This window comes from Hyla sarda, chromosome 2, assembly GCF_029499605.1.
Source record: "Hyla sarda isolate aHylSar1 chromosome 2, aHylSar1.hap1, whole genome shotgun sequence".
NCBI lineage: Eukaryota > Metazoa > Chordata > Amphibia > Anura > Hylidae > Hyla > Hyla sarda.
The window spans coordinates 70,208,240-70,232,265 of NC_079190.1; the positions used below are offsets into that span (position 1 = coordinate 70,208,240).

Sequence of the window (24,026 nt, forward strand, 5' to 3'; positions counted from 1 at the left end):
TAAGCACTAACCCGGCTATTCAGTCGGGCTGTTCGGGACCACCGCGGTGAAATCGTGGTGGTCCCGAACAGCCCGACTGAACAGCCGGGTTAGTGTCACTTTCCCTTCAGACGTGGCGGTCAGCTTTGATCACAGCGTCTGAAGGGTTAATACAGGGCATCACCGCGATCGGTGATGTCCTGTAATAGCCGCGGGTCCCGGCCGTTGATGGCTGCAGGGACCGCCGCGATAGGGGTGTATTCGCCGTATAAGACTTTTTTCCCCCAGCGAAAAATACGGTATGTGACTGAATGTCGGTCCGGGCGCAGATCTCCTTGACTGTCTATTGCTGTGGCGCCTTATTATTCTGCCTGCCTTATGTCATCGGTGGAGGTTGGGGAGCTCTGTGCTCGAGCTGAATGTTTATTTCTTAAATACACATAAAAATAAAATAAACAAAAAAGATCTAAATAAGTAAATAAGGGATGAGTTACCTTCATTTTCATTTCAGTTTCTCAATTTTTGTAGCGGAAATGAGTAACAGAAATAAAAACAAAAAAGGCTGATTTGAACCCACCCTAAGTAATCCATTTTAGTTCAAGCAGTTTTCCACCTGTTCTAAAAACCCTTTACCTACATGACAGAAGACGACACCTCATGGGATCATTTTTACTTTTGGTCAGGGACTAGCCTTCTGGACTCATACGCACCTGTCTGAGGCCTATCTTTTTGCTGTCCCACATTTGTTTGAAGTTCCAGAAGAAAGGCTGGTCACACTTCTGACAGGAGTCACTGTCCAGCCACTCCGGAGTCTGGAGAACAGACAAAATATAGGTGAATATTATACTAAAGAGACGTCTACTTTGGCCATGTGGTTTAACACTTCACCTATTTTTTGTGGGGATTAGAGGGTTAAACAAAATATAATAAGCTCTACAGACTCTGACTCTGGAACTGATCCACTGGGTCAGTGTCTCCCAACCATGGTGCCGCCAGCTGTTGGAAAACTACAACTCCTAGCATGCCCGGACAGCCTTTGGAACAATAAACCTCCGGACGCTGGGGAGCGGAGCTCCCGACACAGGGCAGCAGAGTACCCCTTTAAAGCAATAACAGAGCTGTTGGAAAGAGCCAAACTTGACCATATAATACATGGTCATCCCCTATTGGAATAATAGATATGTCTTGTGGTAGCAGCTTCTCTGGGTAGGACAGCCGATTGCTTTTGGATAAAGTACATACACTTCACAGGAGAGCAGCACAACCATTATTGTCCGAGTGCAGGCTGTTGGAGCCTGGGTTAGAGGCCCTCCTGTATACAAAGCACCAAAAAATCAGCAGCACTCCGTTCCTTCAGAGGAATCAGCGTGTGGCTTTATTATCAGTGCGTGGCTTCATTCATCTTGTGTTACAAGCCGCTACGTTTCGGCTGTCTCACAAATTATCAGGCCCATAATGACTTGATAATGGCTGTGTGAGACAGCCGAAACGTAGCTGCTTGTAACACAGGATGAATAAAGCCATGCACTGATAATAAAACATCACACTGATTTAGTTGAAGGAACGGAGTGCTGCTGATTTTTGTGGTTCTTTGTCTTTTGGATAAAGTAGCTATTCCTGCAATGATCAGATGTTGTCCAGTTAGAACAGCCCCTTTAAAATGAGAACTTCCGAAGAGAAACTTTTTTTTAAAGGACTACTGCGGTGCAGGACAATAAGTGTCTGATTGCAGGGTCCTGCACGGCGTCCCGGCTCTCCCCATGAATGGAGCGGTATTGACCAACATGCCCCCATCATTGGGAGATCCGGAGATACACCGTTTGTGTATCTACTCCTCTCCAATAGAGATACATGGAGAGGGTGTGTTGACCACCACTTCAAGCGGCAGTCGATAGTCTCCTTGGACGGAGATCACTCCTTGCATTAGGAGAGCTGGGCGCCGGGCAGGAGATTGCAGGGGGGCCCAGCAGCCGGAACCCCCCCCCATGATCAGATACTTATCCCCTATCCTTTGAAAAGAGGATAAATTGTCCTGCAGCACAGTACACCTCTAAAGTCAAACCTTCACACACGACCCTGCTGTTTCCTACAAAGACCTGTGAATGACACCTGCAGACCTACATGGGTCTCCAACACTTAGTGCAAGCATTGTAGATATCGTACACAAGGCCATCACCTCTTATCCAATGCTGAAAAAAAAGTAATGGCCCCAAGTTCTCAGACCTGGAAAAATTTTAACTACGGAAGTGTTTATTATATTTATCTCATGAAACATTTATGGGGTCACTGTGTATGGCCAACCTAAGAATCAGAGCATGAGTAACCAAACTCAGAATAAATAAAACCAACCTCCTGTCTCTCAACATCCATGTTCCAGACAACAATCCCACCATCAGCGCTGCAGGAAATGAGCTGCCTGGAGTGGTGTGCGTAGGCGATGGACTGGATCTTGTCACTGAAAGAAACAACAAAAATATATTTAATGGAAATAAATTATATTAAACAGTGCAAACTAGGGTACGCTCTACATCAGTGGTCCACAACCAGTGGCTCGCAACTCCTTGCCATGTGTCTACTGCGTTGAGCCTAAATTCTGCCAAATTACATTGTTGCAGACTTATCTTATCCTTTGAGCCTCTGGAGGCTGGATCTGGCTGAGGAATTTCAAAACAGTATGTCAGCAAATCTCTGCCAAACCTGTGACGTCCCCTATTCAATTTAAAAGGAAATATGTGATCAGTGTCACCTGCACTAACCAGTCGGTATGATACTTACCTGGTACCGTAACGTGCTGTGGTTCTCCGGCTATCCTCTTTAGTATCTTCAGCTCTGAGCCAGACTTGGAGCATGGGCGAAGCTTAGTGACGTCACCACCGCTGTTTGCTAGCAGCTGGACCGGCAGAGAACAGCAGTGGTGACGTCACTAAGCTCCGCCCATGCTCCAAGTCAGGCCGGGGCGGAAGATACCGAAGAGGATAGCCGGAGAACCACAGATCGGGACCAGGTAAGTATCGTTGTCATCAGTTTCACTGATGACAGATCTCCTTTAATGAACTGGGCAGAGTCATCTGGTAACAGACCTTATTCGGCTTTTGGCCTGACTAAAAACTGTGGTCTGCTACGGCTATAAGTCCAGGTCAAAAGTCAGCCGATTATGAAATTCTTCTGCCAGATATGTCTGCGAGAGAATCAAAACTTGATGTAAATGAACCCTTAGCTATTATAATACTAGTCAAATTTCCCACTGTGATACCTCTTATCAGCAAATGTTTGCAATTTCATCATTTTTTAGCATTTAAAATGTATATCCTCTATATCAGAATTGAATGTGGGTCCCAACCATAACCCAAAGCTAACTGAGAAGGGATAAAAAAACATTTTAGGCCTTTGCTCTACATTATTATTGCAGAAAATTACTCACATAGGGCACTGTAGGATGAACACAGCAAAGTATTCACAATATGTGACATCTTTATGAAGGTTGTTCTTTCCCAACAAAATACATGATAAACTAACAGTACATTCTAAAGTCACCAAAATAAGACCCTATACCTGGCGTGTAGAACAATGTGTTTATGGCCTAATATACGGCACACTTGCTTGGTGCAGTGTATATGCTTCATTTCTACATAACTTATCACCACTACATACTTGGAATCATGTAGGTTTTTATTGTCTGATAGAATTGTGCAGATAAAGGAAAGTACCTGAGGAACAGGGAACAGTACTTAAAGTGTACCTGTCATAGTGCAAAAAGGAAGTGATTTATTACTCATTACCTAATCCTGATCTTGTACATATTTTTATGTGTCTAGGACCTATATATCCCTAACGAATAGCATTTATATGTTGCTCACTTGCTTTGTGTTCTTCCTTATGGAGGGGCGTGTCCATCTCTCTCCCTCACTGTGGATGACTTTTCTGCTCTTAGTCTGGGAGCAGCCTGGCAGTCTGCAAATCACTGCACAGCAGTTTTTATGCTTACATTTTGTATCTGTTCCTAGTAAAGCTGGATGCTAATCAACATAGCTGTCACTATGTGTGTCATTAAGCTTTCTTAGACTCCTGAATGTCTGATCAGCATTTTTGTCATTCAGGAGTCAGAGAAAGCTCTGGCTGTTTAAGCATGCTGGGAGTTGTAGTTTTGCAAGAGCTGGAGCTGCAGGGTTTATAAAGCATTGCGTTAGAGCAGTGTTGCCTTTAGTTGCTGCAGCTGTCGTGCTCTAATAAGCTTGTTTTTGCCCTGAATGCAAAAAATGGCTGCAAACTTCAAAAGTTTTTGCTGTTTTTCTAGCTGTTTAAAAGCCTTTTTTTTGCACTTTTTTGTTTAGGTGTTCTTTAGCCTCGTATCAATTTATTTATTTTTTTTTTACTTTTCTACAGCAAATACTATTATGCAATCTGCAAACCAGCCTTTTTTGGAAAAAAAAAAAATGGCCCATAAACATTTCAAGACCATTGCATATAACTTTAATTCAGTAAAAAGTTACTGCTGTAAATTACCAGCCATGTTTCTATTGAGTTCAATAACCTAAAAAAATAAAATAAAAAAGCCCACTCAGGTGGATCCCTACAGACAACTCTCTTACGTGGGATCCCATGAAGGGAGCTGTTTTCAGGGATCCACCTGAGTGAGAGAGAGGGTGGTTACCAGAAAGACATGAGCGAGTGGTCCAATTTTGGTCCAGTGGGAAAATATATTTTCTGTGCATGTGTTTATCTCTATTCATGCCATCCTGTTATGCTGCTAACTTTCTACCCTGTTGTCCATCCCCTGATGAACCCCAAATTTTAGGGGGGAAACCCGTTGGAGTTTTTGTATTTACAGGATTGTTTCTGGTGGTCACCTGAATACACTAGGGGTTGTTTTCTAGACACTAAGGGGGAGATTTATCAAAACCTGTGTAAAGGAAGAATGGTGCAGTTGCCCATAGCAACCAATCAGAGCACTTCTTTCATTTTTGACAGGGCTCTTTAAAAATGAAAGAAGCAATCTGATTGGTTGCTGTGGGCAACTGCATCACTTTTCCTCTGGACAGGTTTTGATAAACCTCCTCCTATACCACCGCTACAACCTGTGTTATTTTTGTACCATATTATTTTTGTGGTTAGTATTGTTTGCAGTGACCTGCCCATTGTGGCCTTGTTTTGCAGCTTGGTCCCGTGTTAAAGGGTACCTCTCATCAAATAAACTTTTGATATATTTTAGATTAATGAATGTTGAATAACTTTCCAATAGCATGTTAATGAAAAATATGCTTCTTTCTATTGTATTTTTCCCGATCAGTCATGTCAGCAAGCATTTCTGACTCATGCTGGAGTCCTAAACACTCAGAGCTGCCAGTCTGCTTTGTTCACAGCCAAACAGGCTGTGAACAAAGCAGACTGGCAGCTCTGAGTGTTCTCCTTTGTGAACAAAGCAGACTGGCAGCTTGTAGTGTTTAGGACTCCAGCATGAGTCTGAAATGCTTGCTGCCAGGACTGGTAGGGAGACCCCTAGTGGTCATTTCTTCAAAGTGGAAAATTAAATAGAAAGAAGCATATTTTTTAATAACATGCAATTGTAAAATTATTCTGCATACATTAATCTATAATATATCAAAAGTTTTTTAGATGAGAGGTACACTTTAAGGATCTTGTGTTTGTATAGTTCTATCTTTTACTGTATACCCATTAAAGGGTTATGTTTTGAAAAGGGGTCGCACCAATGTAATTTTTACTAGTTTTGTCACTCGAAAACCTGTAACTCCTAACCACGCGAAGGCCTCTCTCCCCGCTTGAGGGCAGCGCACCCGACAGGGCCGCAGGAGACAATACAAAAAGTGAGCTGTCATGCAAAAATAAATTACAGATTGTTCTCGCACATAAAAGTGTCTAAAACACAAAAGATATGAAAATAATTTCCTAGCAGACATTTGTTTCCCAAAGCAGCCGAAAGACTGCATGACCTGTTTCTAGGCAACAGCCATCGGCGGCCTCAACGGGTGCGAAAAAGATCCTCCGTGGGATTGTGTGAAGAAGAAAAAAAAAAGAAAACTGTTGGACCCTGATCTCAAAACTAAAAACAGAAAGAAAAACAGCAGCAACAGTTGTCATGGATTTATTGGTGGATGCAGATATGTAGATTGTAAGCTGTATGTATGTGACTGCACCATGCTATATAACACTGCTTCCCAACCAGGGTGCCTCCAGCTGTTGCAAAACTACAACTCCCAGCATGCCCGGACAGCCAAAGGCTGTCCGGGCATGCTGGGAGTTGTAGTTTTGCAACAGCTGGAGGCACCCTGGTTGGGAAACACTGTTGTATAATGACACATGCAGAACAAATGCACAAAGGCAGATACATAGTAGACTCAGAGGTTCTCAATGTATCGGTGGAGCCAGATCACCTTATCCAGAATACATATTTAGTTTCCTGTCTGAAACTTTCTATCTGCTTTGAGGATAATACTACAATAGTCATAAAGTCCCATTTTAATATATTTTTATATGGCTAAGGCCCCTTTCACACTACAGGTATCATCCTGTAAAAAACCTCCGTTATTACTCCCGGCAAAAAGTCCTGAAAAAAATCCGGTAAAAAATCTCATTCATGTCAATGGGATTTTTTGAACATCCTTTGGCATCAGGCATGTCCGTTCTTACGGATGTCAGTTATTTTTGCCGGCACAAAAGACGGTGCATGTACTAATTTTCGGTCCGGCAAAAAAAAAAAAAAAAGGTGAAAAACCGGACGTTAAAATTTAACATTGAAGTCTATGGGAACCGCATGTTTAAAAAAAAATAAAAATAAAAAAACATCCGTTCTCATCAGTTAGGCTGGGTTCACATCACGTTTTTGCCATACTGTTTTCAATCCGTTTTTCTAAAGAAAACTGTATGGCAAAAAAACGGATGGAACAGTATGGAAAAAAGTAAACCGTATGTGTACTGTTTTTAAAAGTGCATACAGTTCCGTCAGCTTTTATAGAAAAAAAAAACCCATACGTTTTTGAAAATGTTGTCCATATTTAATTGGAGGGGTCTTGGGTGGGGACTTTAGGATTCAAATGCGCATGTGCAAAGTAAAAACGTATAAGTTTTTCCCGTATGGAACCGTATACATGTGCGTTTCCCATTGACGTCCATGTAAAAAAAAAAAAACGTATGCGGTTGCAGTACGGTTTTTAAAATGGAGTCAAAACCGTGGTTGACCACGATTTTGTTTCCGGCTTAAAAACCGTACTGCAACCGAATACGTTTTTTTTTTTAACATGGACGTCAATGGGAAACGCACATGTATACGGTTCCATACGGGAAAAACGTATACGTTTTTACTTTGCACATGCGCATTTGAATCCTAAAGTCCCCACCCAAGACCCCTCCCATTAAAAATGGACAAAATTTTCAAAAACGTATGGGTTTTTTTTCTATAAAAACTGACGGAACTGTATGCACTTTTAAAAACAGTATACTGTTTAAAAACGCATACGGTTTACTTTTTCCCATACTGTTCCATCCGTTTTTTTGCCATACGATTTTCTTTAGAAAAACGGATTGAAAACAGTATGGCAAAAACGTGATGTGAACCCAGCCTAAGGCTGGGTCCACACTACGTTTTGTCCCATACGGGAGCGCATACGGCAGGAGGGAGCTAAAACCTCGCGCTCCCGTATGTGACCGTATGCGCTCCCGTATGCCATTCACTTCAATGAGCCGGCCGGAGTGAAACGTTCGGTCCGGTCGGCTCATTTTTGCGCCGTATGCGCTTTTACAACCGGACCTAAAACCGTGGTCAACCACGGTTTTAGGTCCGGTTGTAAAAGCGCATACGGCGCAAAAATGAGCCGACCGGACCGAACGTTTCACTCCGGCCGGCTCATTGAAATGAATGACATACGGGAGCGCATACGGTCACATACGGGAGCGCGAGGTTTTAGCTCCCTCCTGCCGTATGCGCTCCCGTATGGGACAAAACGTAGTGTGGACCCAGCCTGAGTCAGGTTTTAACATCCGTTTTTTGTACTGAGCATGCTCAGTACAGCTTTTACAAAAAATGGGTTAAAAACCTGATAAAGAAAACGGATGTAACTGGTAATAACGGATGATAACGTATGAACAACATCAGGTATTTTAAGAAAAAAACTATTAAAAATAACGGATGATGGTCATCAGTTATCATCCGTTATTACCAGTTATTGCATCCGTTTTTGTAAAATAACGTCAGTAAAAAAAGCAGGATGATACCTGTAGTGTGAAAGGGGCCTAACAGGGATTTCTTTTAAAGTGTACCAAAACTTTTAGACAACTTCTGACTTGTCATCGCAGCATGCCAGAAGTTGTGCTCAGTAGGGGTCTCTTTGCAGAGTGAAGACTTATTTTCTGCACAGTCAACTGTAGTTCCTTATGAGGACCATTTTGGGGTTGCCAGGACTTTTTCATAGTTTTTTTCCCCCCCAATGTTTTATTGGATGTGAGATTTAAATTGCTATTATGGAGCATTCTTTGGAACAGCTTAAAGGGGTATTCCAGGCCAAAATTTTTTTTTATATATCAACTGGCTCCGGAAAGTTAAACAGATTTGCAAATTACTTCTATTAAAAAATCTTAATCCTTCCAATAGTTATTAGCTTCTGAAGTTGAGTTGTTGTTAACTGCTCTCTGATGACTCATGTCCCGGGAGCTGTGCAGTTCCTATGGGGATATTCTCCCATCATGCACAGCTCCCTGGACGTGACATCGACATTGAGCAGTTAGACAGAAAACTTCAGAAGCTAATAACTATTGGAAGGATTAAGATTTTTTAATAGAAGTAATTTACAAATCTGTTTAACTTTCCGGAGCCAGTTGATATATATAAAAAAAGGTTTTGCCTGGAATACCCCTTTAACAGGGACACAATCATGGCAACCACGGAGATCTTCAGAAGGTTCACGGCTGCACATCTTTATGGGAGAGATGGAGACAGCGCTTGTGTGTCTCCGTCTCTCCCATAGAGATAAATGGAGGGGGCGTGATTCCACCAGCTGACGTGCTAGGTACAAAACGTCACATAAAGTAGCAGAGCCGAGGTCGAGCCGTACAGGAGCTCGCGGGGGGAGTCCAGGTGGTCGGATACATTTCTTACCGCTGGACATCTTTAATACAGTCTTAGGGTACGTTCAGACAAGCGGAGATTTTCTGTGCGTATTTAGCTGCGGATCCACCGCAGAAGGACCTCCTATATGCCGCCTTTACATGTGCCTGCTCGGGGCGGCAATACGTTGCTACGAGCAGACACACTGCGATGTGAGAGTCACCGCGCATGCGCAGTATACTCGCACATGGTGGCAGCTCTCGGCCGAGATCATTGAGCAGGGAGAGCAGCCGCGATGTGTGCGAGTATACCGCGCATGCGCAGCGACTCGCACATCGCTTCAGTGTGTCTGCACGTAGCGGCGTATTGCCGCTCCGAGCAGGCACATGTAAAGGCAGCATACAGAGGTCCTTCAGCGGCGGATCAGCAGCGTAAAATGCGCTGTATATCCACTCGTCTGAACGTACCCTAAGGGACAAGCCAAAAGTTTTTATCAGTCGTGGTCTGAGTGTTCAGACCCCGACTGATGACAAGAACAAGCAGGGAGAGAAGCACGAGCTCTGTGTTTATAAGACCAGGACAGCACCATAAACTTACATTAGGAGTCTTGTCAGATGACATAGAGCACTTGTTTCGGCTTGTCCTCGTGATCAGTTGGGGTCTAAACACTCAAGACTCCAATTAATCAAACAATTAAAGGGGTACTCCAGTGGAAATTCTTTTGTTGTTTTTTAAATCAACTTGTGCCAGAAAGTTAAACAGAATTTTAAAATACTTCTATTAAAAAAATCTTAATCCTTCCAGTACCTATTAGCGGCTGTATACTACAGAGGAAATGCTTTTATTTTTGGCTTTCTCTTCTGTCACGACCACAATGCTCTCTGCCAACCTCTGCTGTCCATTTTAGGAACTGTCCAGAGCAGGAGAAAATCCCCATAGCAAACATATGCTGCTCTGGACAGTTCCTAAAATGGACAGCAGAGGTCAGCAGAGAGCACTGTGGTCGTGACAGAAGAGAAATCCAAAAAGAAAACCATTTCCTCTGTAGTATACAGCCCCTAAAAAGTACTGGAAGGATTAAGATTTTTTTTTTTTTAAAGTAATTTACAAATCTGTTTAAAGGGGTACTCCGGTGAAAACTTTTTTCTTTTAAATCAACTGGTGGCAGAAAGTTAAACATATTTGTAAATTACTTCTATTAAAAAGCTTAATCCTTCCTGTACTTATTAGCTGCTGAATACTACAGTGGAAATTCTTTTCTTTTTGGAATGCTCTCTGATGACATCACGAGCACAGTTTTCTCTGCTGACGTTATTATAATAATGCATTATTTATTGTTGTCCTTAGTGGGATTTGAACCCAAGTCCCCAGCACTGCAAGGCAGCTGTGCTAACCACTGAGCCACCATGCATCTGCTATGCACGGATGCTAAAATGGACAGAGATGTCAGCAGAGAGCACTGTGCTCGTGATGTCATCAGTGTTCCAAAAAGAAAGGAATTTCCTCTGTAGCATTCAGCAGCTAATAAGTACTGGAAGGATTAAGATTTTTTAATAGAAGTAATTTACAAATATGTTTAACTTTCTGCCACCAGTTGATTGAAAAGAAAAATGGTTTTCACCGGAGTACCCCTTTAACTTTCTGGCACCAGTTGATTTAAAAAATAAATAAATAAATAAGTTTTCCACCAGAGTACCCCTTTAAACAATGTTTATGCCCTGCAGCAAACAGAAAACAGAGGGGAGGATCCTGCTGCAGTCAGCTGTCCTGTTTTTTTGTAGCTTACTGTATTGATCTGGAGGCTTGTGAACATTTACGCATAGACTGCAGGCGGGGAAAGGGTAATTATAACCTGCTGGAAGCTGAGAACGATTCCACTTTTCTCTAATACATTTGATATACATACATATACTAACATTTATAAAAAGACAGGCATGCTTTAAGCTTTGTTCACATCTACGTTGTGGTTTCTGTTCACAAGAGAAGGAACAACGCTATTCCAGAACCATAAACTGCAGATGTGAACAAAGAGAATTTTGCAATAAACATTTAATCCTTAAGCAGAATGAATGTTCCCCAAAGTGTAGCGAACAGTTTCTTACTGATGTCCTTGCAGTTCTAATGCTGTTCCTTTTCGTCCTCCGATGTCCCATATGATAATGGAATGGTCAGAACTGCCAGAAAATAAAAGTCTCTGCACCGGGTCCCAACACAGGGACGTGACACCAGCTGGGAAGAAAGCACAGATCGAGGATTTACATGAGCACATCCTGAGTCACTGGAAGGATCTCATGTCCACAAGTTCAGTTCTACAATCTACAATGAATTACTCCTTAAAGGGGGTATTCTAGGAATTTTATTTTTATTTTTTTATCAGCTGGCTCCAGAGAGTTAAACAGATTTGTAAATTACTTCTATTAAAAAATCTTAAGCCTTCCAATAATTATCAGCTGCTGAAGTGGAGTTGTTCTTTTCTGTCTGACAACAGTGCTCTCTGCTGACATCTCTGCTTGTCTCGTGAACTACACAGAGTAGAAGTGGTTTGCTATGGGGATTTGCTTCTACTCTGGACACTTCCCGATGCAGGTAACATCAGCGAGCACTTAGACCAGTGGTCCCCAAACTGTGGCCCTCCAGATGTTGCAAAACTACAATTCCCAGCATGCCTGGACAGCCGTTGGCTGTCCAGGCATGCTGGGAGTTGTAGTTATGCAACATCTGGAGGGCCACAGTTTGGACACCACTGACTTAGACAGAAAAAGAGCAACTCAACTTCAGCAGCTCATAAGTACTGAAAAGATTAAGATTTGTTTAATATAAGTTATTTACAAATCTGTTTAACTTTCTGGAGCCAGTTGATATATCAAAATTTTTTTTTTCCTGGATAACCCCTTTAAGGGTACGTTCACACGTAAAGTATCTCCTGCATATTTTTACTGCATATTTTGTGAAGCTGATTTTGCTACCCATTGAAGTTAATGGGTAGCAAAATCAGCTGCAGAAAATATGCAGCAAAAATATACAGCAGTTCCTGTATGTACGACTGTACCCTTAGGGCTCGTCACACGAGCGGATTTTGCTGTGTATTTCAGTGCGGATTTTGCTGCAGATTTTCTGCTTCTTATTTTTTGCTAGTAAGTCAATAATAAAATAAGCAGCAGAAAATAAAATGCAGCAGATCAGCTGCGAAAAATCCGCTCGTGTGAACAAGCCTTAAGGATACATTTCACACATGCATATTTTTTGCTGCAGTTTTGCTGCTGCAGATTTTGCTACCCACTGAAGTCAATGGGCAGTAAAATCTGCAGCAAAAATATGCATGTGTGAACGTACCCTAAGGGTCATTTCACACGTTCATATTTTTGCTGCAGATCTACTGCGGATTTGCTGCTCATTGACTTTAAATGGGCAGAAAAATCTGCTGAAGCAAATCTGTGGCAGAAAATACGCACTTGTGAGCATATAATGAGGGCTCGACTTCACACACGTGTATTTTGTTTCAAACTCGCGAGTTTCCTACTGCGAGTTTGATAGGGACGGGCTCTCCCCCGGCTGTCTGTAGATGATTTTTAGAAACGGAATCTCTGCTGCGGAAAGTCCACCGCATACCCCAATGAAGTTAATGGGCAGCAAAATCTGCAGCAAAAATATGAACGTACCCAAAAGAGGAGATTGATCAGAGGAGTGTAGGATTTCCTGGTTATCAGAGAGGTGCTGGTATCAATGACACACAGGATATATCAATAAGATACAACAGGTTATTTGTGATTCATCCCATAAAAAATGACCCTAGTAGCAAGTGATTGGCACCAGTCAGCTCCAAATAGGTTGCCTTCTGCAGGTCCCTCGGGCCTATAATTCTCTATAGGTCTGGGCCTACTAGAGCATTCTCTCTTACTTTTGTGGGCCAAACTGACAGTAAACAATGCAATGTGCCATTACAGCTCTTACACATGAAATATATTTCCATTTATTAAACAATATAGAACTTGTGATGTACCACAGACTTTAGAGATGAGAGAATTTTTGGAAAATTCGATTCGGCTGATTTGCCGAATTTTCCGAAGAAATTGTGGCGAATCGCTATTAAAAAATGGCTATTTCCAGCCTACAGAGAGCCCCAATAGGGGTGTAGAACACTTTGCCTTGCTGTAACAAGCATAGGGAGTGTGCTGTGTTAGTGAAATAATACTGTTATTCAGTATGACATGCAGATCAGAGGCGTCGGGAGACCATATGGCGTCACATTTGAAGAGATTAAAGAGATTTTTTTAAATTTAAATGTTTATTTAATTTAATTTTAATTTATTAAAATTTTTTAAAATCCTTTTTTGAGGAACCATTCTGGTGAGCTTTGAGCTGGCAGTCCACCGCGAGGCGAGCTACCGGCTGTCCCAGCCCCTGCCTCACAGCGCACCCCATGGTCTGAGTGTCCACTTGAAAAGGAGGGACTGCAGTACCAGCAACTTGGACAGGAGCACATTCAGTGAAAAAGCTTGTACTTGTATCTTAAAATGAAGCTGGCGGTCCTCGGCGAGGCGAGCTACCACCTCTGTTCCAGCCCCTGGATCTCAGCATGCCCCCCCGACTGTGAAACTGTGAATGTTTCATTTAATCAGTTATGGTTCATTTAAGGTGCCAGCAGCACGAGTAGACCACATGGCCATGGTGTGTCTGGGTCCTCTGTCTCGTCTTCCTCATCACCCTGTAGCTCCACAGTCTGCTCCTCCTCTACTGTCAGATGACTATAAAAACCACCCATTTCACAAGACCTTGCCTGTGCTATACTGTCCCCCTCCCCCTCCTTTTCCAGTTTAGCCCCCACAGGGCTCATGTGCCCTGATCAGCCATTGTTTCCAACAAGTGGTGTAGGAAATGAAGCAGTGGAATTACGTAGTTCATCCCGTAATCCCGGAGAAAAAGCTTGTACTTTTATCTTAAAATCGAGCTCGCGGTCTGCTGCAAGGCCAGCTACCAGCTACCGCCTGTCCCAGCCCCTGCCTTTAACCCCCCCATGCTTATGACTGAGGGTCCCGGGTGCCCAAAGCGCTTACTTTGAAAAAAAATACTGTCAAACTACAATATCAATATAACAAGGATATCACATGTTGGCACAATGACACAGCCTGGAGGTGGCATTAGCATGAGGAGAACATATGGTGCCAGTATGAGACAGCCTGGAGGTGGCATCAGCATGAGGAGAACATATGGTGGCAGAATGAGACAGCCTGGAGGTGGCATCAGCAGCCCTGTAAGTGACCCGGTGACAGAGTGGTGTGGTGGGTGTTATTACCAGTACCCGGTGACTAAGGTGGGTGAAAGAAGGAGAACTTTGCATCAGATGTGCGGCATCAGGCGGGTGGCAGGATCAGAATAGTAGCTGAGGAAGGTAGGCAGAAGAAAACGGTCTCTTTTGTCAAGGTGTTGGTGTGCACAAGTAAGTACTGAAGATATGCATTACGTAAAACTTAACTTTTAATATTATTTTTAGGATAAAATATATATTTTTTTATCTAACAAAAGGAAAGGTGTGCAAAAAACACCATGTGCCACCTACACCACCAAGTATTGATGTGATGCAAATACCTCTAAAAGGTGGAAGGGAACAACGTATGGTCCATTGTAACAGGCGGGGGTAAAAACTTCCCCTGTAAGGCCCTACTCTCGCACTATTAATTCCCTTCTTGGCAAGTGTTACTCGCCCTAAAAAGGGCGGCCCCACAAAGGAACCTCTCCCTATTTAAACCTAAAAACACTGCCATTTCCCAGGGTTTTTAGGTGGAAATAGGGAGAGGTTCCTGTGTAGGGCCGCCCTTTTTAGGACGATTAACACTTGCCTCCAAAAGATGGAAGAGAACAACGTATTGTCCATTGTAAAAGGTGGGGGTAAAAACTTCCCCTGTAAGGCCCTACTCTCGCCCTATTAATTCCCTTTTTGGCAAGTGTAACTCGCCCTAAAAAGGAAGGTCCCACACAGGAACCCCTCCCTATTTCCACCTAAAAACCCTGAAAAATGGCAGTGTTTTCTAGGTGGAAATAGGGAGAGATTCCTGTGTGGGGGCCACTCTTTTTAGGGCGAGTAACACTTACAACGAAGGGAATTAATAGTGTGAGAGTAGGGCCTTACAGTGGAAGTTTTTACCCCCACCTGCTACAATGAACCATACGTTGTTCCCTTCCACCTTTTAGAGGTCTTTGCATCACATCAATACTTGGTGGTGTAGGTGGCACATGGTGTTTTTTGCACACCTTTCCTTTTGTTAGATTTCAAAACAATTTTGGGTCCATATATTTTATCCCAAGAAAAGTTAAGTTTCAGCTAATGCATATCCTCAATACTTACGTGTGGTCTGATGCAGAGGAATTTTTGTAACTGGGGAGCAGAACCTTAATTATGTTTGGCAGTATCCATGGCGGCACAAAGACAGAGCCTGGAGGTGGCAGCATCAGTATGAGGAGACCATATGGCAGCACAATGACAGAGCCTGGAGGTGGCAAAAGCAGCATGAGGGCCATGCCAACTGAGGGTTGAGTCTGAGTAACCAGCCGACTAACTGGGGGTATCGGATGTCACTTCGGATGAAGTGGATGACCGAGTGAACCAATCAATTACGGCTGCTGGGTGAGAAACGACTGCTAGCTGACACAGGAGCTCAGTCCTCTGGCGGCGATATTTGGATTAGTTGTAAAGCAAATTTTTCCTGAAATTCGTAACTAATTTGGATTCCTTAGATTCGATTCGCTCATCTCTACTTACCATAGAAGAATCTGGGAAAAATGTGCGACAACAAGAGAATATTCCAGGGAATCCTCAGAAGAAGAGAACCATAAACGGTCTACATATCTTGTTTTGGTGTATAGGGGCCCACCAAAAGTGTATACCTTGGCCCCACAGTCAGAGCCGTGCTCTTTCGCTGTTCCCTATCTTCTACCCAAATGTTTAGCATTATTGTACTGTTGATTATGTTCTTCCGGACATAGTTCGGTTTATATGTAGTCTCCTGTACTGTACATTACTCGCTCCCCTGTGAGGGATATTGTCATTTTGTATATGATTTGTGTGCACACATGATTGGGGGGGGTCCCCAGGTTTTGTTTTGTACCCTTTTTTTTACTTTTCAATAAAATGAATGTTAAAAAGTAACAAAGATTTAATATAGCTTAAAAGAGACATGTTACAAGGATCCGCCTGCCTTCTTTATCAGGTCCAGTGTTGAAGTACAGCTGCACCCCTGAAACACGTTGGCCATTTTAAACTATATTAAATCTTTGTTATTTTTTCTATTGTCTGTTCATCAGTCTTTAATACAGTTTACAGCAGGGAGCGCCGTGATAGTATGGCAGCTTCTTCAGAGGATTTTCCAGAATCTTCTCTTCAGGTTTCGAGTTACTATCTCGGGTCCCTGGCTATACTCACATTGTAATATACAAAGTGCAAGGTGGTGTTGTGCTAGTAGCACAACGCCAAAAGGGAAGTTAAAACTCGTCTTGCCTACCAACACTGAAAAATCGAAGGGTAACAGCACTTAGAGCATCTTGTTGTATTTATTTTTATTTTTATTTGTCTGATGGGGTATTCCCATCTGTTTGTTATCCCCTTAAACCTGTTTAAAGTTGCCACTATATGTAAGAGTTAATCCTAACTTTCACATATACGATGCTGATGGTTCTATTACAAGTGTAGGATTACTGGTGTAGGAAGGAGGGGTTTGGTTTGGGTTCATGGAGAACTGGGCCGACTTCGCTGTCGGTTACCGGCTCTACCGTAGGGACGGGCTGCACCTCAATTGTGAGGGTGCAGCTGTGCTTGGGGAGAAGATGGCTAGGTGGAGGAGTGTTTAAACTAGCGACTGGGGGGAGGGAACCTACAACATAGAGGGGGAAGATAGTGTAGATAGAGAGGGGGACTTATTAATGTGCCTGGGGGTGGAGGGAGGGGTTAGAATAGTTCATAGGCTTCATAGGAAAAAAAAAAAAAAAAAAAAACATACACCATTGAAATGCATGATAACTAATGCCAGAAGTCTGACCAATAAAACTGACGAACTGGAGTGGTTGATGTCTGAGGAAAATTATGACATAGTGGGTATAACAGAGACTTGGTTGGATGATACCTGTGACTGGGCGGTCAACATACAGGGTTATAGTCTATTCAGGAAGGATCGGACAAAACAGAAAGGGGGAGGAGTTGTATGTGAAATCAAGTCTGAAGGCCGCACTGCGGGAGGATATCCGGGAAGGAAATGATAATGTGGCGTCATTATGGGTAGAAATATATGGGGATAAATATAAAATAAAATACTGATAGGGGTTTGCTATAAGCCACCAAACATAATGGAAGAGGAAGAAGATCAATTACTGAGGCAAATAAACAAGGCAGCAAATCAGAATGAGGTGATAATAATGGGGGACTTTATCCTGATATAAACTGGGAGACCGAGACCTGTGAATCTCATAAAGGAAACAGGTTTCTGACTATAACTAAAGACAATTATCTGTCCCAAATGGTGCAGGACCCAACCAGAGGGGGCGCCCTACTAGACTTAATATTAACCAACAGACCTGACAGAGTAACTAATGTTCAAGAAGGACACCTAGGAAATAGTGATCATAATATAATACATTATAACTTGTTCTTCAATAAGGGAATCTCTCGAGGGGCCACAAAAACAATGAACTTTAGGAAGGCAAAGTTTGATCAACTCAGAGAAGCCCTTAACAATATAAAATGGGATAATGTCCTCAAAAACAGGAATACTGACACTAAATGGAAGACTTTTAAAAATATCTAAAATTCTCACTGTAAGATGTATATACCTTATGGGAATAAAAGGATCAGGAATAAAATAAAATAAACAATATGGATGAATATAAATGTTAAGGGGGCAATAAATGACAAAAATAAAGCATTTAAACTACTAAAACAGGACGGCAGTGAAGAAGCTTAAAAAGCTATAGAGAAAAATGTAGAATATGCAAAAAAAACAGATAAAAGCCACAAAAGTAGAGACAGAAAGACTCGTTACCAAAGAGAGTAAAACTAACCCCAAAATGTTCTTTAAAGGGGTATTCCAGGATTTTTTTTATTTGACTATGCTACAGGGGCCGTAAAGTTAGTGTAGTTCATAATATAGTGTATTCACCTGTGTGTGACGGTTTTCTCACAATTCTTCTGTGATTTTCACTCCAATATTTATTTTTACCAGCATACAAAATGACTGTTGTCTCAGATTTTTCCCAGCGTGCAATGTGGCCGAGACCTGACTCACTAGTCAGCTGATGGCAGGGAGCCTGTCTGGTTCAATGGGTGGAGGGATCGCTTGGTGGGAGAGAAATCAATCTGCAACAGCTGTAGGCACCCTGATTGAAAACCACACTGATTTGAATGGTTGCAGCTCATTTATGTTTCAATGGGTGGGGTGGCCGATGTGTGGGAGGGAGGAAGATGGAATTGTGGGATTTGTAGTCAAAAAAATAAAAGTCAAACAGGAAATACTAGTTCACAAAAAGCTAGCCAGTGTTATGGAAATCTCACAACATAGCCATTTAGCCCCAAGACAAGCGCAGATCCTTTCTAAGCATGTCCATTACTGTCTGCCAGGTACGAACTAAAATCACCTTATGGTGGAGAACCCCTTTAACTATATAAATAGCAAAAAGGTTAAAAATGAAAGTGTAGGCCCTTTAAAAAAAAAAAAAACGATAAAGAAGAAATTATAAAATGGGATCAGAAAAAAAGCAAATATACTAAACACATTCTTCTCCACTGTATTCACCGAGGAAAATGAAATGTCAGATGAAATACAGTGAGATAAGGTAAACGCCCCAGTACAGGTCACCTGTCTAACCCAGAAAGAAGTACAGTGCCGCCTACAAAAAAAATCAAAATAGACAAATGCCAAGATGGCATTAACCCCCGTGTTCTAAAGGAATTAAGTATTGTAATAGACAGACACCTATTTTTGATATTCAAGGACTCTATAGTTACAGGGACTGTTCCCCACGACTGGTGCATGGCAAATGTGGTGCCAATATTTAAAAAGGGTCAAAAGGTGACCCTGGGAATTATAGGCCTGTTAGTTTAACCTCGGTTGTATGAGGGTTTTTTAAGAGATGCTATTTTGGAGTATCCTAATAATAATATATGACTCCATATCAGCATGGCTTTTTGAGGGATCGGTCCTGTCAAACTAACCTGATCAGCTTTTATGAGGAGGTGAGCTCCAGACTGGACCAGGGGCAATCGCTGGATGTCGTATATCTGGATTTTTCCAAAGCATTTGATAAGGTGCCACATAATAGGTTGGTGCATAAAATTAGAAGGATTGGGCTGAGGGAGAATTTGTGTAATTGGGTAAGTAACTGGCTCAGTGATAGGAAACAGAGGGTGGTTATTAATGGTACTAATTCTCATTGGGTGACTGTTACTAGTGGGGTACCAGAGGGGTCAGTCTTGGGTCCTATTCTATTTAATATATTCATTAATTACCTTGTAGAGGGGTTGAATAGTAAAGCAGCAATCTTTGCAGATTATACTAAACTCTGTAAAGTGGTAAACACAATAGAGGACAGGGCACTATTACAAATGGATCTGGATAGGTTGGAGGTTTGGGCTGGGAAGTGGCAGATGAGGTTCAACACTGATAAATGTAAGGTAATGCACATGGGGAAGAAAAATTTGGGCTGGGATTATGTATTAAATGGGAGAAAACTTGGGATGACTGACGTGGAAGAGGACTTGGGAGTCTTAGTTAACAGTAAATTTAGCTGTAGTGACCAGTGTCGGGCAGCTGCTGCCAAGGCAAATAAAATCATGGGGTGCATTAATAGGGGCATAGATGCCCACAACAAGGAAATAATTCTACCGCTGTACAAATCACTAGTCAGACCACACATAGAATACTGTGTACAGTACTGGGCACCAGTATACAGGAAAGATATAGTGGAGCTGGAGAGGGTTCAAAGATGGGCAACCAGAGTAATACGGGGAATGGGAGGACTACAGTACCCAGAAAGATTATCAGAATTAGGGTTATTTAGTTTAGATAAAAGAAGGGGAGACCTAATAACTATGTATAAATATATCAAGGGACCGTACAGAGATCTCTCCCATGATCTATTTATACCCAGGACTGTATCTATTACAAGGGGGCATCCTCTACGTCTAGAGGAAAGAAGGTTTCTACACCAGCACAGACTGGGGGGGGGTTCTTTACTGTAAGAGCAGTGTGGAATTCTCTGCCAGAGGAGGTAGTCTTGGTGAACTCAGTAAAAGAATTCAAAAGGGTCTGGATGCATTTTTGGAGAATAATAACATTGCTGGTTATGTATACTATATTTATAGGGACAGAAGGTTGATCCAGGGATTTATTCTGATGCCATATTTGGAGTCGGGAAGGAATTTTTACCTCTAGTATGAGGGTTTTTTGCCTTCCTCTGGATCAACTCAGTAGGGACTCATTAGGGTTATAGGTTAAACTTGATGGACTCTTTTTTCAACCTTATGAACTATGTTACAACAATAGCAACAGGTATCAATTGTGTAGCAATATGGCCAATCTGTATGGCGAGTAAACTGAGAGGAGTCGTTTGATCGGAGATAAGTTCAGCCGCACAGTTCACAGTGGGTGGCAGGATCTGTCTAGGTATAGACAGCTTTAATGCTAACAAGTCACAACACAGCACACCTTAGAAAAAGCAGTCTGACACTGAAAAAGCACTGTCTAACTACTTACACAGTAAAGAGTTTCACACTAAAAAAAAGTCTCAAAACACAATTCACAAGGCAGCGATAAGCCAGCTCTGTCACACTAGTCAAAAAGCCGACAACTAGATAGACCTGGGGATTAAGAGAAAGTCTGTGCCTGTAAATTGCTGTAATTAGAGGCTGATGTTAATTCCTGGGTGACAGCTACATGGGAAAAACAGCCCAATCTAACAGCGATGCACAAACAATGAGCTAATACAGCCCAAATGGAAAATATAAGCATTACCCATGTGCCAATTGTATAAGATAGCGACACAATGGCACCATTACATTTTCCAAGGATAAGCTATAACAAAAGATAATAATAAGACTACGCTCCCCGTGGGAAGGGTTTTATACTAATAGTCTGCATTACGATCCCATCATAAAAAATCTGATTTAATAGACATTAATCTTTACATTAGTCAAGTGTGGAAAAAATAAAATAAAATCGATATTACAATCATCAATCACCATAATGTTGCTGCATCTGCTATACTAGGTACTGGCACGTGTTGGGCTTCATAGTTCTTCTAGACATATATCTTGGCATATACAAAACAGCAAATCAAGTACATGTTATATTATTAGTATTTATGTGTAAGACATGAGTATTCGCTTCTGAATCAGCCTGTGGTGACTATATTTGTGCATAGGAATCAATAGTTCTAAAGTATTCCATCATGAAAATCCAGATTACATTGGATTTGTGAATGACAAGGGAATACAACGGGTTAACTCCAAGATCATTCCATTGAGCCTAATGTGGGTAATGCTGGCCATACACATGAGATTAAAATCAGAAGAACCAAAAGACTTCACTGGGATTGGCCAAATACTGGAAGGGAATAAGTCACCATAAAAAAGGTTCAAATGCATATCTGAAATGGTGATATGGCAAGTGGTTTTATGCAGCATTGTGCACAATAGTCATTTTTCTAAATTATTTTCATTTTTAAATCGGCGCCTAAATGTCTCAGCAAGACGCCTTTCTCCCTGCAGCTCGTAGCTCAGTGAGATGGATACGGATTTTACACAACTATAAACTGTGGGGGAGAAAGGCGCCTCATTGAGACATTAAAGGGGTTATCCAGGAAAAAAACTTTTTTTTATATATCAACTGGCTCCAGAAAGTTAAACAGATTTGTAAATTACCCCTATTAAAAAATCTTAATCCTTTCAGTACTTATGAGCTTCTGAAGTTAAGGTTGTTCTTTTCTTTCTAAGTCCTCTCTGATGACACGTGTCTCGGGAAACGCCCAGTTTAGAAGTAAATTCCCATAGCAAACCTCTTCTAAACTGGGCGTTTCCTGAGACAGGTGTCATCAGAGAGCACTTAGACAGACAAGAACAACCTTAACTTCAGAAGCTCATAAGTACTGAAAGGATTAAGATTTTTTAATAGAAGTAATTTACAAATCTTACAATGTGGGTTTGGAGAGGCTCTTGTCAATCAAATAACCATACGACCTGGGCTACCCAATTATATCACCTATACCCAAGGTGATGAAATAGTTAAATGTAAATAGAAGGTAAATTGGGGCTTAAGGTCTTGAACAAATGGCCATAGAATATTGTTTGATAAAAAAACCTGTTTATTATATATATAAAAAACTAGTGGAGGTAGGTGTACCACAGGGCCCTTGTGATGACACCACTCCAACAAGTATATCAATAAAATGGTATAGTAAATAATAAAATATTAAAAATGTGACCACTATAGGAAGGTAGATAAATTCCTCTAAATGATGCGCTCGTTTTTTTCTTTTTCAATTGGCGCAATACTATAAAAATAGCAACTCAATGGCTGTAACCAGTAGCAACCATATGTGAGACTGTCAGCCGGCAGTAGTAATTCTTAATAAGTTCCTTCAGTCCTTAATCAACGATAGATATAGAAAAGGATATAGAAAATGCTGGCCAGCATAAATATTTCGTTTCAACACATACTTTGAGTTCAAGTCTCTAGCGCAGTCAATTTGTGACAAGTTGTACAGATTTATACTGCTGCAGCAAATAGTCTATGATGTTTGTCAACTATGCAAGAGATACTGGCAGTTATGACAGGTAATTTTGTATCTCACCACTCCCGGGTATGTTCGGTTGCGATCACCTCTGCGATCCCTTCTAAGATGCAGTCCTCGCAGTATATTGTATACGTATCAGTGGCGGCGGATGCCGGGTCGCGGACCTGCAGCGCCTGCAAGTGGCGTTAAGACAGTGGTCTCACAGCTACTACGTCCGGACAGCAGAAGGTGGCGGTGATCGCCAGATGGTGAATCCCCAGATGGTGAATCCGCAGCGCTGCCGACAGCAGGTAAGTGGCAATGCTGGTAGCGTCCTCGTGGCAGCGAGGCGCGCGTAGAGATAGTAGGTTGATTGACAGGTATCTCCGCTACTCTCTGGTTGCTTTAGAGATGGAATGTAGCTATATGAATTCCATATGAAAATGGTCTCAGTGGTCACAGGGGGACGCTGGACGCGTTTCAGGACTGTCTCAGTCCTTTCTTCAGCAGCGTGATATACATAGCTGCTGAAGAAAGGACTGAGACAGTCCTGAAACGCGTCCAGCGTCCCCCTGTGACCACTGAGACCATTTTCATATGGAATTCATATAGCTACATTCCATCTCTAAAGCAACCAGAGAGTAGCGGAGATACCTGTCAATCAACCTACTATCTCTACGCACGCCTCGCTGCCACGAGGACGCTACCAGCATTGCCACTTACCTGCTGTCGGCAGCGCTGCGGATTCACCATCTGGGGATTCACCATCTGGCGATCACCGCCACCTTCTGCTTTCCAGACGTAGGAGCTGTGAGACCGCTGTCTTAACGCCACTTCCAGGTCCGCGACCCGGCATCCGCCGCCACTGATACGTATACAATATACTGCGAGGACTGCATCTTAGAAGGGATCGCAGAGGTGATCGCAACCGAACATACCCGGGAGTGGTGAGATACAAAATTACCTGCCATAACTGCCAGTATCTCTTGCATAGTTGACAAACATCATAGACTTTATTTGCTGCAGCAGTATAAATCTGTACAACTTGTTACAAATTGACTGCGCTAGAGACTTGAACTCAAAGTATGTGTTGAAACGAAATATTTATGCTGGCCAGCATTTTCTATATCCTTTTCTATATCTATCATTGATTAAGGACTGAAGGAACTTATTAAGAATTACTACTGCCGGCTGACAGTCTCACATATGGTTGCTACTGGTTACAGCCATTGAGTTGCTA

At 42.1% G+C, this 24,026-nt stretch overlaps 1 protein-coding gene across 1 annotated transcript in view; it reads right to left on the minus strand.

Annotated features, from left to right (window-relative positions):
* Positions 1 to 24,026, minus strand: part of WDFY2 (WD repeat and FYVE domain containing 2) — a 109,994-nt gene that overhangs the window by 15,329 nt on the left and 70,639 nt on the right. The window contains exons 7-9 of the mRNA XM_056562033.1: positions 11,137 to 11,263; positions 2,329 to 2,434; positions 690 to 791 (exon numbers count right to left, since the gene is read on the minus strand). Coding sequence (XP_056418008.1) covers positions 690 to 791; positions 2,329 to 2,434; positions 11,137 to 11,263 — 335 coding nt within the window. The remainder of the gene's footprint in view (positions 1 to 689; positions 792 to 2,328; positions 2,435 to 11,136; positions 11,264 to 24,026) is intronic.